This window comes from Rhinoraja longicauda, chromosome 15 (genome assembly GCF_053455715.1).
Source record: "Rhinoraja longicauda isolate Sanriku21f chromosome 15, sRhiLon1.1, whole genome shotgun sequence".
Lineage (NCBI taxonomy): Eukaryota > Metazoa > Chordata > Chondrichthyes > Rajiformes > Arhynchobatidae > Rhinoraja > Rhinoraja longicauda.
In genome coordinates this window covers 33695759-33710511 of record NC_135967.1, presented here as the reverse complement: position 1 = coordinate 33710511, position 14753 = coordinate 33695759, and the positions used below count along the sequence as shown (strand labels likewise).

Here is a 14753-nt window from a genome sequence, read left to right as displayed (position 1 = left end):
TTACACTAGCCCACATTTGGAGGGTAGACGGATCAATCTTATACAGCTGGTTGAAGTTACAATAAACTATAGCATCTTCAGGTAGGCCATACTGTGATCGCGTTGTAACAATAATTGTACGTGGAACCTCTTCTCCAGTTGCTGCCTTGTTGTTAATCTGATGAAAAATTGAATACTTGATAAGAGTTAAAGTTTCATCCAGCATAGTGTCACTATAACCAGGAAAATCTCAACACACTTCTATTCCGCTGAAATCTGCCAACTACTAGAATAGTCCCATTTAATCAAATAAAGAAAGGCATATCCATCAAATCCATCCAAACTTTATAATTAGAAGAAAAGTTGTAATGACCAACAATTCCATTTCTTTCAAGGTACCTCTGGCCCAAACATTACGCTACAGATGTCTGGAAATGTTATTCCTTTGGTTATCATTAATAATTTTATTCCCCACCCTCACATTCCCTCCCAAATGGCATTGCTATTCTGTTCACTTACTTGTGTCGTTGCCAGTCCATTGCTGACTGTGAAGTTATTGATTGTAACCTGGATTTGCCCCTGATTGATCATGTTGATAATGGCTTCAGCTGCAGTGTTCATTGGAACAACAGGCATTGAAAGCGCAGAGTTTGTATCAGAGTTGTCCCCCCCATCAGGGCACTTCAGCTGTAAGCAAAATTATAAGGGTCATTGGACAAGAGAAATTCAGAATATACTTGAAATCCAAAATAATGAGAAAACTGGAAGCACTTAGCAGGACAAATAGCATCTCTAGAAAGAGTCAATGTCAACATTTCAGGTCAAGAATTATTCCATCAGAAGGAACAAAGTGAGAAAGCAATCATATATTGCAGAGTGAAGGAGCAGGGGGAATCTATGGAGTGTCTTTCATAGGTGACAAAGTTGTCAAGGCAGCAATTACTTTAGAAAGTAGCTTAAGAAAACAGAGAGGAAAAGAAAAATTGAAGTAACGACACCGCCACATCGAGGGTGAACATGGAAGAGTGGCTAAACAAAATTGTTAAATTCAAAATTAAGTCTCTGGGGCTGTAAAAAGCCGAGGGGACGTGGCACTGTTCTCAAAATTACATTGGGTAGAAGGCCAGAGGGTAAGTAGGTGTCCTAGCCAGCTGCCTACCCCTTTTCCAGGGTTAGGTCCGCGCCCGGGTGGTGTTGGAGAGGGACTATGCGCTGTCCACGGGTACCCTGGGGGATTTCCGGGACCATTGGGCACCGTGGAGGATTGGATGCATCCTGGATAGGGATTGTAATATAGTTGTATAATAGTTTCATTTGGTATATATGTTTGTATTGCATTCTGGTGGTGGGTTCTGTTTTGTTTTATTGCATTGTAAATATTGTTTTTAAATAATTGAACAATTTCTTTGATTAAAAAAGGTAAGTAGGAAAGAGTGTTAAAGTGACAGGCAACTGAGAGCTCAGTGTGCCCTCTGGATTGTGGAGCACAGTCACGAAACTTCAATTTATCCATGTATCTCCCTATGTACAAGAGGTATTACACTACATTAGAACTAATTTGCTGCCTCACCTGTAAAGCTGTTCTGAGTGGTTTCTTATAGGTTTCGTACAGATGAAAGGGTAGGTGATGCACATCCAGTAATTACTTGGGAGTAGTGCCAAGACTTTACAGGACTTTTATAGAACACTTGTTTTACAACTCACAAAATCATATTATAGACCATAGGTGCAGGAGTAGGCCATTTGGCCCTTCAAGCCAGCACTGCCATTTAATGTGATCATTGCTGATCATCCACAATCAGTACCCCGTTCCTGCCCTCTCCCCATACCCCCTGACTCTGCTATCATTAAGAGCTCTATCTTCCTCTCTCTTGAAAGCATCCATAGAATTGGCCTCCACTACCTTTTGAGGCAGAGAATTCCACAGATTTACAACTCTCTGAGTGGAAAAGTTTTTCCTCATCTCTGTTCTAAATGGCCTTATTCTTAAACTGTGGCCCCAGGTTCTGGACTCCCCCAACATTGGGAACATGTCTCCTGCCTCTAACGTGTCCAATCCCGTAATAATCTTATATGTTTCAATAAGATCCCCTCTCATCCTTCTAAATTCCAGTGTATACAAGCTCAATCGCTCCAGTCCTTCAACATACGACAGTCCCGCCATTCCGGGAATTAACCTAGTGAACCTACGCTGCACTCCCTCAATAGCAAGAATGCCCTTCCTCGAATTTGGAGACCAAAACTGCACACAGTACCCCAGGTGTGGTCTCACTCGGGCCCTGCTTTATAGGACATTGGTTAGGCAACATTTGGAGAATTGTGTGCAGTTCTAGCCACCCCATTACAGGAAGAATGTGGAGGTTTAAGAGAGGGTGCTAAGGACATTTACCAGAACACTGCCTGGATTACAGGGTATTACTTACAAGTTGGACAATCTTGGATTGTCAGAGGCCGAGGAGAGAGCCGAGAAGTAAAAAAAATGATGAGACCTAGATAGGGTAGACAGAACCTTTTGCCCAGGGTGGAAATATCATTGACTAAAGGGCATAGCTTTAAAGCGAAAGGGGCAAAGATGAAAGCAGTCGGAGAGCACAATTTAAAAAACAGAGTGGAGGTGCCTGTAACATGCTACCAAGGATGGAGGTGAAGGCAGATACATTAGGGGCATTTAAGAGGATTTTCTATAGGCACATGGATATGCAGAGAATGGAGGGATATAGATCACATGCAGGCAGAGATTAGTTTAACGTCATCATGTTCAACACGGGCATTGTAGGACAAAGAGATCGTGTACTGTTCCACTTTTTAAAGAAAGTAAACTGCCATCAGGGTTGTGCATGGAATAGTACTTTTGGAATGTTGAAAATGTTGAGAATGAAAGATGGAAATCCCATTGAAGTTGGCAGAAATTTTGGAGTTTGATTTGTGGGTGGTGATCTGGTGTAAGGAAACTTCAAATAGAAACCTTATCCTTGTTCTAGTTTAGTAGGACGTGGAGGTGGAAGGTCAAGAGCTCTCCCAACGATGGGAGAGTAGAAGTCACAGTTAAGTAAAGAGGTACATTTTTAAAGCACTATTAACAAAAATCTTGTCACAGCAATATGAGAGACAGAAAATGGATGAAAGAAAGGGTGCTAATAGGAACGGGGTGGGAGGTGCTGCAGTTGAAGTAATGAGGGAGTCAGCAAATTTGTAGTCGATATTGGTAGTTAATCTGTCACCTGAAACAGATATAAAGATCTTAAACGGGAACTGTCAAATTAAAAGGAAGCCTGGGTGAAAACTGGCAACAAAGGAAATGAAATACAAGTTCTGTATGCATACAGGAAGCATCATATACCCAAAAAGGGTTGAGCAAGGAGACCGAATAGAAACGAAAGAAGAATTGTTCCGTGTATTCAATAAAGGGATATAGGGAGAATGGCACCTTGCAAGTTCCCATAGCTACATCTATGTCTTCACGAAAGTGAGTAAAGCTAAAGAAGTCGTTCAATGCAATAAGTGAAGGAGAGTGATGCTGGAAGTGGACTGGCTGCGCCTCTTTGCCAGGAAGTGAAGGTGCCCAGACAACAGGAGTGCCATCAAACATTCATTGTGAAAGTAACCTGCCTACCCAGGAGATTGGAAGTGCATAAGAAGACATCAAAATGTGTCACATTTGTAAAATGGGAGGAGAGAAAGTATGCTGAAAGGACAAAATAAATCGTGGGGCAAGAGCAGGCTGAAAACTGGGCTCTCTTATTTCAGTTAATTATCAGATGACTGGGAAGATATACAGAACACTAATTACATATTCCAAATGCATTTAATCAACACTATACAACCCAGGTTTTCATGCTCTTCAGTTTTATCAACTGTGAGCTATATGATCACAAGACATAGAAGTAGAATCAGGCAATTCAACCCTTTGAGTCTGCTTCTTTAGCCAACCTGTCACAGCAAGCTAAACAAAATACATTTTACACTGCCATATCTAGGATTTGCTGTGTACTGTGACATGTTGCTCATTTTACCCTGGGGAAGCAATAGACCCACTAGGCAGAGTCCATAAATTAAAATTAAACATCAATATTTAATACAGAATCTAGTAACAAAAATTGTGAACTTCATTCTGAAATAAAATGATGGGTAGTATAATTTAGTAGCAATTGAAAATGTATGTGTTTTCCTACATCAGTGAAGTCTGCACAGCTCTTAGATTTGGCACTGTTAGTAAAAAAAACACTTAAGATCATTCATATAGCTATAATTGTTTAATTTAATTTAGCAAAGCACAGGTGTACAATCCATGCAGCATAATCTTTATATGGTGCTATTTCCAACTTCTTACCTTGACTACTTTGACATCAGGGAGGCTGTCTAGAAATGCCTTCAGATCAATACCATTAAGAACAATCCTGTTATCATATATGTGTCCATTTGATTTGAAGTCGACAACAGCCTTTTTCTAAAGTAAAAAGAAAAAATTAAGACACCTGGTCTTTCAGTAAACATTGGGTGGCTCAGGATAATTGGAGGCAGGAAACATTGATGAGATCCAATAGGGAAAACAGAATGAGGGCAGGTGATTACTTGATAGCCAGCATGAGCGTGGTGAAAGTTAGACAGATGTGAAAATGTCGCAAGCTAGGAAGATTCCAGACTGAAAAATTGCCTTTACTGTTCTGGGATGGCACAATAGCTGCCCCAGAGCTCCAGTGACCTAGGTTCCAACCTGATCTCTGGTGCTATATAGAGTTTGAACATTCTCCCTGCAATCACATAGGCTTCCAGGAGTGCTCCAGTTTTCTCTCAAATCCCAAGAGCATGTGGATGGATGGGTTAATTAGCCACAGTAAATTACCCCAGCGTAGTTGAATCTTGGGGAGTTGTTGGGAATGTGAGAATAGGTTACCTCAGAAAATTGAGAGAATGCAAGTGTTCTATGAGCTGGTGGCTGAAATGGCCTCTAATCTATTTTGTACATACGATGCATATGAAGCAATTGTAGGAATGGCTTATATACCAAACTATGTCATGGACAGTAACGATCAGAAAGTGGATTCAATGCATCACCTTAAGGTGTGGGAACATATTGGCGTGATCTCCAATAAAGAAGGTGTTGGGCATGTAGGCCAGCTTCTCAGAGTACTGCTCTGCTAGATCAAGTGGTGATGTTTCCTTATCAGTGATAATATAATCCATGAATGGAGCTCCACTTGTTCCAGGATAACCAAGCCACATTGCCTGAAAAAACAATAATCTACTTAAATACAATATTTAAAAAATTCAACAGTTCCAGCCCAAAATCAAATGACAGAATTCTGGAAAGAAAATGCTTGAAATTATGGAGAAGATATCCTTTCATTTTTATAGATCCAAAATATATTTCTCTATTCATTGATGCTGCTCCATAAATTGATATTTCCAGCTTTTTGTTTAAATAAGATAGCTACAAGTGTTGTTATCAAGAATGGTCGCAACCTGAAACACTTCTATCCGTTCAGGAACTCAGCATATCGGATGCTACATGATATGCCAAGTTCCCCCAAGCACTATTTTGCTCAAGATTCAAGCATCTTGTGTCAGTTGTGGTTTTCTCATTGCATACAGAAAAACAAATAAAAGTAGTTCTCCAGACAATAATATACTGCTTGGTAATAAGAATGATTTCATCTTTGAAACAACTAGAGTGATTACACACATAAACTGGAAGAACAGCACCTCATATTCTGCTTGCATAGCTCACAACCCAATGGTATTAACAATGGATTTGCCCAATACACTGCCTACCATCCCTCCCTAACCCCCCCCACTTGTTTCTCTGATCATCTTAGCCACTCTGCTTTTCCTTATGTTAATCTCCCAACCCCGAGTCCCACTATCCCCCTCCCCACTTCCACGCACAACCCTCCCTCCAGCTTTACATTTTACTTCGCTTATTTCCTTATCTAGCACTCTTATGTCTTCTTTTCACCTCTCGTCTTTATCACTTACTCCAATCACCCCCACCCATATCGACCTCTCACGTACCAGGCTTTGCCCCATCCCCACCTCGCTTTTCCTGATTCCCCCCCCCGAGCTGCCCAAATTGCTGTGTTCCTCCAGCACTTTTTGCTCAAGATTCCAGCATCTAGTTTATTGTACTTCATTGAAGAATTCTTCATCCCAATAAAACTTTAAACGGTAAATGGTACATTCATGGACGTTGGAAATTAAAAAGAGTCTGGAAATAATGTGTAAATATCAAGAGCAGATGGGAAGGATTAAGGGACAAGTAACAAAAAATAAAAAAGGCATTTCACAGGTTTCCGAACCTGAATGGGAGCTGGCCGTAGAGCAAATAGTTCATTTCGCGCTCCTTTAGTGTATCCATTCATGTTTACAAGAATGTGAATTCCATCCTGATGAATACGATCTGCCGCTTTGCCATTGCATGGGATCTGAGATAAACATTGAATATGAAACTGAAAGCAATCCTTAGTTCTGCATTGTATTACAACCGAATATCTAAATGGCTTAATCATTCATGGCTTCTGCAATTTGAAAGAAAAATCAAAAAAATTGTGAAATTAAAGGACAGATATTCAAATAGCTATAATTAAATCACAAACTAGTCTATTATATGCTATTGAAAAACTTCTGAAACAATTTCTAGAACCTTTACATTAAAAATAGAAAATGCCAGGAGCTCTCCACAGCTCTGGCAACATCTATTAATAGAGAAACAAAATGAACAATTCTGACAAATGGTCTTTAACCTAAAAAGTTTCCTCTTTCCATGGCTCATGCCTGACCTGCTGTATCCTACATTTGAATTTAAAGTCAGATTTCCAGTATTTTTTTAATTTTCCCTGTTAGTGTTGGCTCTATTAAATCACTCTTGGTGACGGACATTTTGACCTTTCAATATTTGTTCCAAATTATATTCCAAACTAATTTTGTGCTGAAGCCAGAAAATTCAGATCCACCACCAGTTTTCTGGCACCCTTGATTCCAGAGGAGTCGCTCAGAGGAGTCAAGTGGTACCGGAATTGTGTGTCTAGGCTTTTAGGGAGGGGGTTGAGATACCAGCCCACAAAGCGGTTACGGGTAGGAATCTGCCAGCTCTGGCTGGGTTAGAATTCCACAATCCGGCTGCACGGGGGAAATTCAATGTGCCAATCGGTCAGAGAAATAGCTTATACGAAACAGACCAAAGAACACACTGCTTGTCATTTTGGGTTATAAAAATTAAAGCCACTCTGATCTTAACTGTGTATTCAACAGCAGACTAAAAGCTTGATGCGAGCAGGTCAAGGTAGTAACAGCTTTGGAATTATATTTTGACTCCTACATGGTGTTTTAAGTTGTGCTCAATTTGCACATCCCACTGGCTCTTACCTGTGATAGGTCCACAAAATGATTAGCTTCAGCAACCACTTTTACACGAAAATTAGTGCCATCATCAGAACTCAGTGCATAGCAAAAAACCTATCCAATAGAGAAAGAAATATTTTTAAAAAATAAACTGATGCATATCAAATAGTGATGCAGAAATACATTATCCAGAAAAGCTGCAACAAACTAATTTTCTCTGATGCTATACTCCTAATCTGCAACCGATACTTTGATGGCTGGATACGCTGGACTAGTTCATTAACGAGTTGCAGCACCCAAATTTAAATTGGCTTCAGTCCCTGCCCATAAATCAGGCCGTGCCATGATCTCCAGCTAAGTAACAGTAATGAGAATATAAAAGACTGAGAACATAGGACCAGATGATTTCCAATACAATATGGTGGAAGTAGAGCATTGGTGATGTTTCCAACTGGTTGCTACCCTAAGTAAAGTTCTAAATTATAAACTACTCCTTTAGATTGCAAAAACTGAAGCTCACACAGCTATCATAAAGTGGGAATTAATAGACTAGCCATTTTATGATAGCTGGGGTAACTTTAGTAGTTGTTTCTGATTTGAGAACTTTAGGAAGAAAACAACGGTTTAGACCAATTAATTAGATAGAGGTCATTGGGGAATTACTCAAGTCTACAATTAAAAAATAGATGGAGCAAACACTGAACATTTTCAATTGATTAGTGCACCTGCATTGTTTTGCAGAAGGGAAAATCGTTGCTTCTCAACTCAACTGATTATGTTTTAGCTGCTAATAGAAGTAACAAACAAGAGCACATTATGGAACCATTAAATTACCAAAGGTTTAATGCATGCAACAAGGAAAAAATACACAAACTAAGTTTGTATTTTTGGGGATTTACAAGATGAAGTCAGAAGCTATTCGGATATGAAGTAAAAATCAATAGGATTTAGAATCCATTTTTGCAGAGGGTTAAATCTTTAAAATTAGTGCCAGATTAAGTCACCTACATAAAGTCGAGAACCCTCTTCTGAATACAATTGATGTTAATTATTAACTTTGATTACAAGATTCATATGGGAGCAAATGCTTGAATTTCAATCACCAGTTTTTGCACTTTTAGTTTTTCAAAAAGATCAAAAAGTTGATTTAAGCAGCTATTCCCAATGGAAACATTATTCAGTCAACCTAACTACCATTTAAGTGAAGATGCCAACGTAAGGAACTGTAGTAACCTTATGCCTTTACCCAGGTTTCTCTAGAATTCCTTAAAATGTTGTATTCATCCATATCTATCCATTGCTTAAAATTCAAACATGTTTTTCCATTCATAATGACAAAGAAATATAAAATGAAATTAATGATTCAAACAAAATCTGCAGCAATTTACTAAATTGGTACATTCAAGAGTTTAAGGGGAGTAATATTTAATCTGAAGAAAGATAGAACATAAATTTTGAGTAATGTTTCAAAAATAAAACTTCTATTGGAAATTAAGTGCTCTGAAGCTGCTAATTCAAGTAAATCACAGAACAAATGTGCTTTATTACCATTATTGAAGGAGCTATTACAAATTGTCAAATATATCTGCCAATCCATAAATATATAATGAAACAAGTAATTTTGATATTTTCCTTAGGCAGACCCAGCACCACTGTCATTAGAGTTAGATAACTGAAAGATCATCTTTTAAACATCAGATAGTTCCATGGAGTGAAAATCATGTTGTTAGCTAATAAGCATTTAATAATTTCAATTAATCTACAACCAATATGATATGGAGAAGGAAAAGACAGCATATTTCTAAAGATTACTATTATTCTGTCAAGAATTTGTATGGATCATATTTCAAATGATTTATGATATTTGAAGAATTCAACCCTATTTGTGTTGAAATTATTACCATGCTTATATCATCTGAACTAATTGATCATTTGCCCAACAGCTGTAATTCAATGGCTTTATCTACCCTTCTACCTTCTTGATTACCTCCTCATCTTCTTAACTATCAGGTTGAGGTCCACACCTCAAAAGAGAATATTTGGATGTTCTCCCTTTCACACTGTAATAGTCTCAAAATTTCCAACTACTTCAAAACAATTTGAGATTGTATTTCAGAGATTTAATGGGACTATTTTGAGCAAATAAAATGAACAAGGCATCTTAAAAAAACATGCATCCTGAAATCATGACATTTGTAGCACATACATATATACATTAAGGATGCCATACATAACAGCTTGTCTCAATGTTTGTTCTAATTTTTTTTTTTTAAATCATGAAAACAATTTAACATATTCCATGTTATTCAGCTTCAAGGTGCAAATGGCCAAATCATTCATGCTGCACAACAAGTATCTATTTCAAAACATTTAATTCCACAGGTCTGGAATAAATCATTCAGGAATTGAAACTACCTCAAATTTTTCAGAATTATGCATCCCAGGGATTGATTGCATCAAATGAGATGTAGGGTGGTTCCCAAAATCTGAGCTCACAAAACCAATTTTCAGACGCCCATTACTAGCCTTCAAATCTTTTGCATGTTCATATGGTGGCTTGTGAAGCACATTAATCTGCAAAGAAAAGTCAGTTATATTACATGGATAAATCTCATAGATTTTCTTTCGGGTTGGGGGGAGAGTGGTAAGAGGAAGGACGGTGATCATTTCTGAAGCCAACATCATGAAACCCAAAAACAGCTCATAGTAGACTTTCTCTTGGAAACATAGACAAAGTTAATTCCATTTTAGGAAGGACATTCTTGCTATTGAGGGAGTGTAGCGTAGGTTCACCAGGTTAATTCCCAGGATGGCAGGACTGACATATGATGAAAGAATGGATCGACTGGGCTTATATTCACTGGAATTTAGAAGAATGAGAGGGGATCTTATAGAAACATATTAAATTCTTAAGGGTTCTTAAGTACAGGCTAGATGCAGGAAAAAATGTTCCTGATGCTGGAAGAGTCCAGAACCAGGGAAATCTTTTTCACCCAGCGAGTTGTGAATCTGTGGAATTCTCTGCCACAGAAGGCAATGGAGGCCAATTCACTGGATATATTCAAGAGTTAGATATAGCTCTTAGGGCTAACGGAATCAAGGGATATGGGGAAAAAGCAGGAACAGGGTACTGATTCTCGATGATCAGCCATGACCATATTGAATGGGTGCTGACTCGAAGGGCCGACTCCTGCACCGATTTTCTATGTTTTTATGATTAATTTAAGCATGAAACATCCCGTTGGTTCCAAGGGAGTGAGAAACTGAAGTTCCTAAGTCAATAAAGTCTTCTCAAATAGAGACAACCACTAATCATACTTAAAAGGACAAATCATCAGCATTCAGAATTTTAATCACCGAACAGTGAAAATAAAGCACCACTTTTCTAAGAAATGGCATCTACTTTTGAGTTCCTGCTGCACACCAATTCTTAAACTACATTCTCCTTCACTCCAAACCCTTTTTTTCATACAGTCCTGTAACGGTTCCTCCAAAAGATAAATAAATAAATTAAGAACAAATTTAGCACTGTAAAGCGATATTATCCAAGCTTGAGCTTCTCTTCAGTCACTTATAAATATCCAATGCAAATGCGCTGTCAAAATGAAAAAGCAATTACATCCAAACATCTTAAATGTAGAACAAAAATGGTGAAGAGCAGTTGATAAAGGGAAGAGACATATTCAGTTGCCAGCAAAAATAGCAAGGTTAGTTATGAGACGAAGAGTTTAAGTGCAAAAATACATTTTGAATACAAACTTGCAAAGTACACCGAAGCAAACTGCACAAGGAAACATTAGAAAAACAAAGATACTGCAGATGCTGGAATATTGAGGAAAAAATAATATATATATATTTTTTAATCAAAATGCTGGAGGAACTCAGCCGATCAGGCAGCACAAGATAGGGAAACGTACAGACAATATTTCAGGGGGTTGGGTCTCTTACGCAGACTGATAGCATGATGCGGTGATGGGAGAAACATGTGCACACCAGTTTCTCGGGGCAAGAGAAGAAATGGGGACCACATCAGTGGGTTTTACTTGAAATTGGAGAATTCAATGTTCATACCGTTGGGTTGTTAGCTACCCAAGAAGAATATGAGGTGTTGTTCTTTCAGTCTGTGGCCTCATTGTGTCGGTGCAGGAAACAAAGGACAGAAAGGCCAGTAAGGGAAGGGAAGTTAAAATGGCCAACAAATGGGAGCTCTAGCAGACCTTGCCAGTTTTCAGCAAAATCATAACCTAGTCTATGCTTGGTCTCATCAATGTAAAGGAAACTACATAAAGAGCTCCAAATGCAGTAAACTTGTTTAAAGGAGATGCACATGAGCCTCTGCATCACCTGGAATATCTACTGGGGTCCCTGAATAGAAATGAGAGAGGTGGCATAGGAATAGGTAATTCCAAATATGGACAATCCTTCGAGCGATCAAGTTGACCCTGAGGATCCTCTTAAATCTCTTTCATCTCATCTTTAGTCAATGGCCTCTAGTTTTAGAATCTTCGACCCTGGGCAAAAAGATTGAATACTCATTTATCCATTACATATTGCGCCTTTCCAACTTGATATCCTTCCTATAGCCGGGTGACCAGAACAGCGCATAGAACTCAAGTATGTTCTCACCCACGACTTATGCAGCTGCAGTTGCAACGTGACGTGCCGACTAAATGGGTGATAATGATATGTTGGATGCAGAGACTACTGGGGTGATAAGGGGATCCTTGTTTCATCCAAGGTGGGGGAACGAGAGCAGAAGTGCAGGAGATATGGTGAGGGATCCATTCATAAAACCAGGGGAGATCTCAGATGGCCAAGAGTGGAAAGCCTCAAATTGGGAGCAGACGTGGCAGAGGTGGAGAAATTGAGAATAATGGTCCTTTCAAGTGGTAGAGTGGGAGAAAAGTCTAGTTAACTTAACCGTGAAATGACATGTTAGTGCACTGGGAAATTAACGAACAACTACAATTAAAATCCTTTGATTAGGTTAACTCGAGCAGTGGGGGAATATTTCTTTCAGTTGTTATCAATTTCACTCATTCTTCTTTAACTAACTAAACATCAAGTTTAACTAACTTGATGCACAGGATCATAGGAATGGGTAATTCCAAATATGGACTACCCTTTGAGCGATCAAGTTGCCCCTGAGGATCCTCTTAAATAAAGGGCACAGACAAAGACAGGCACAAATGGATGAGTCAGAGAGTGACCAAGTGCAGCTAAAGCTTATCACTAATTTGCCACCGTTTTCAATTTATAAAGCCATTTTGTTATTTTGGGAAAATATAGAACATAATGTAATATGAATCAGACAATGCATTCCAAATCAAGAATTGTATGTACGGTTACAATGAGTAATATACAATTAAAATACTACCTTGTCAAGGCAAAGATTTCCATGTCGTTCAGCTATGGCTTTACGGAAGGCATGGGACAGTGGGTACAACATGCTGTGGTGTGGATGCACAGATGGTAATCTATTTTTCTCCAGCTGATCAGCAACAATACTGACCAATTTCTTCATCCGTTCATCATAATCTGTCCAGTCACACACAATCTGAGAAATTGTTGAAATTAATTGATATGCAATTTATATTTTAAATTATAAAATCTTGAAGCATGCATGCACATTGGATTACAACATCAATGTGCCTTGACAATTACTTTTGCTCCTCTGACTACAAGAACATTTCCAGTAAAATTATTCAACAAGAAATTTACTCGCCCCAAGTTTAATACATGCATTTGTGTTCTCTTTGTTTCTCCGATTAAAGATTTAAAGAAGATAGAACAACTCTGCACTGGAACAGGCCCTTCAGTCCACAATGTCCGTGCTGAATATAATGGCAGGTAAATCTAACTCTCTTGGTCTACACATGGTCAATATCCCACCATATCCATGTGCCTAATCTTAAATCCACTATCACATTTGCCTCCAACACCACCCGACAGTGTGTTTCAGACATCCACCACTCCGTGTAAAAAAGCCCCCCCCCCCCCCAGATCCCCTTTAAGTTTTTCCCTCCAGATTTTCACATTTCTACTTGTCTACCATTTCTAAGCATCTCATTAAAAAAATCATTTCTATCAGATCTCTCCTCAGTCTCCATCGCCCCAGAGAAAACAAGTCAAGTTTGTTCAACCTCTCCTGACAGCTAATCCAGGCACCTTTCTGGTACACCACTTCTGCACCCTTTCTAAAGCCTTCACATTCTTCCTGTAATGGGACAATCTGAATTGCACAACCTCCTAATGCAGCCTAAGCAAATGTTTATAGTCTGAAGAAGCATTACCTATCGATGTCCTCCCAACATTGGTTTCCCCTCAAAAAGTGTTTTACAGCTGCAATGTGACTTAATGACTCCTACACTCAATGCCCCAACTGATGAAGGCAAGCACACCATATGTCTTCCTTACCACTCTATTTGTGTTACCATTGTGCAACCCCTCAAACTTGCCCAGATTAAAACTACATATGCCACTTCTCTGCCCATTTCTGTAGCTTATCTATAACCAGCTGTATACCTTGAAAGCCTTCCTCCAATGTTGGTGTCGTCTGCAAACTTACTAACCTTCAGACCTTTATATCTGAGTCATTTATGTATGTCACTGAACTCCACTGGTCACAGTCCTCCAGCAGAATATCTTCTTTCTATTGAAAATCTTTCTTCTGAGTTAGCCAGTTCAGAATATCCAAACTACCAAATCACCATGGATCTCATGCATCTTAATCTTCTAGATCAGCATACCATGAGGAACTTTATCAAATGCTTTACCATGACCATGTTGACACCAGCCACCATCCTAGCCTCATTAATTACCTTCTCAAGTTTGTATGGCATGACCTGCCATGGACAAAGCTACGCTGATGTTCTTTTAGGAAGATGAGGAGAAATTTATTTCGTCAGAGGGTGGTGAATTTGTGGATTCTTTCCACAGAAGGCTGTAGAAGCCAAGTCAGTGGGTATATTTAAAACAGAGATAGATAGATTTTTGATTAGTACAGGTATCAGAGATTATGGGGAGAAGACAGGAGAATGGGGTTAGGAGGAAGAGATAGATCACATAATTGAATGGTGGAGTAGACTTGAAGGTCCGAATGGCCTAATTCTACTCCTATCACTAATGACCATATGACCACTTATGACTGTTCCTAATTAGACCATTCTCCTCAGAATGAGACCAAATGCTAAGAATTCTCTCCAATTGGTTTCCTAATTCTGAAATGAAGCTGGAGTTTTTTGGAAGTTCATTCCATATATCCTTTTCCCTCTGATTCTTAATCCTTCTAAATCTTAAGATGGCCTTCCCTTTCCCGTTTGACCAAATTTACCCCTCTGGTCATCCAAAGTTCTCTTACTTTGCCATCCTTATCCCTCCTCTTAATGAAACATGCCAGTGCTGAAGTCTGATCAGCTGGCCTTGAAATGTCTCGC

At 39.0% G+C, this 14753-nt stretch overlaps 1 protein-coding gene across 3 annotated transcripts in view; it reads right to left on the bottom strand.

The window, feature by feature from the left end:
- Positions 1-14753, bottom strand: part of LOC144600636 (UDP-N-acetylglucosamine--peptide N-acetylglucosaminyltransferase 110 kDa subunit) — a 58797-nt gene that overhangs the window by 7185 nt on the left and 36859 nt on the right. For all 3 annotated transcript variants that reach the window (XM_078412465.1, XM_078412464.1, XM_078412466.1), the window contains 8 exons: positions 12695-12874; positions 9733-9891; positions 7342-7431; positions 6276-6401; positions 5035-5205; positions 4310-4426; positions 499-666; positions 5-157 (listed from right to left, as the gene is read on the bottom strand). In XM_078412465.1, coding sequence (XP_078268591.1) covers positions 5-157; positions 499-666; positions 4310-4426; positions 5035-5205; positions 6276-6401; positions 7342-7431; positions 9733-9891; positions 12695-12874 — 1164 coding nt within the window. The remainder of the gene's footprint in view (positions 1-4; positions 158-498; positions 667-4309; positions 4427-5034; positions 5206-6275; positions 6402-7341; positions 7432-9732; positions 9892-12694; positions 12875-14753) is intronic.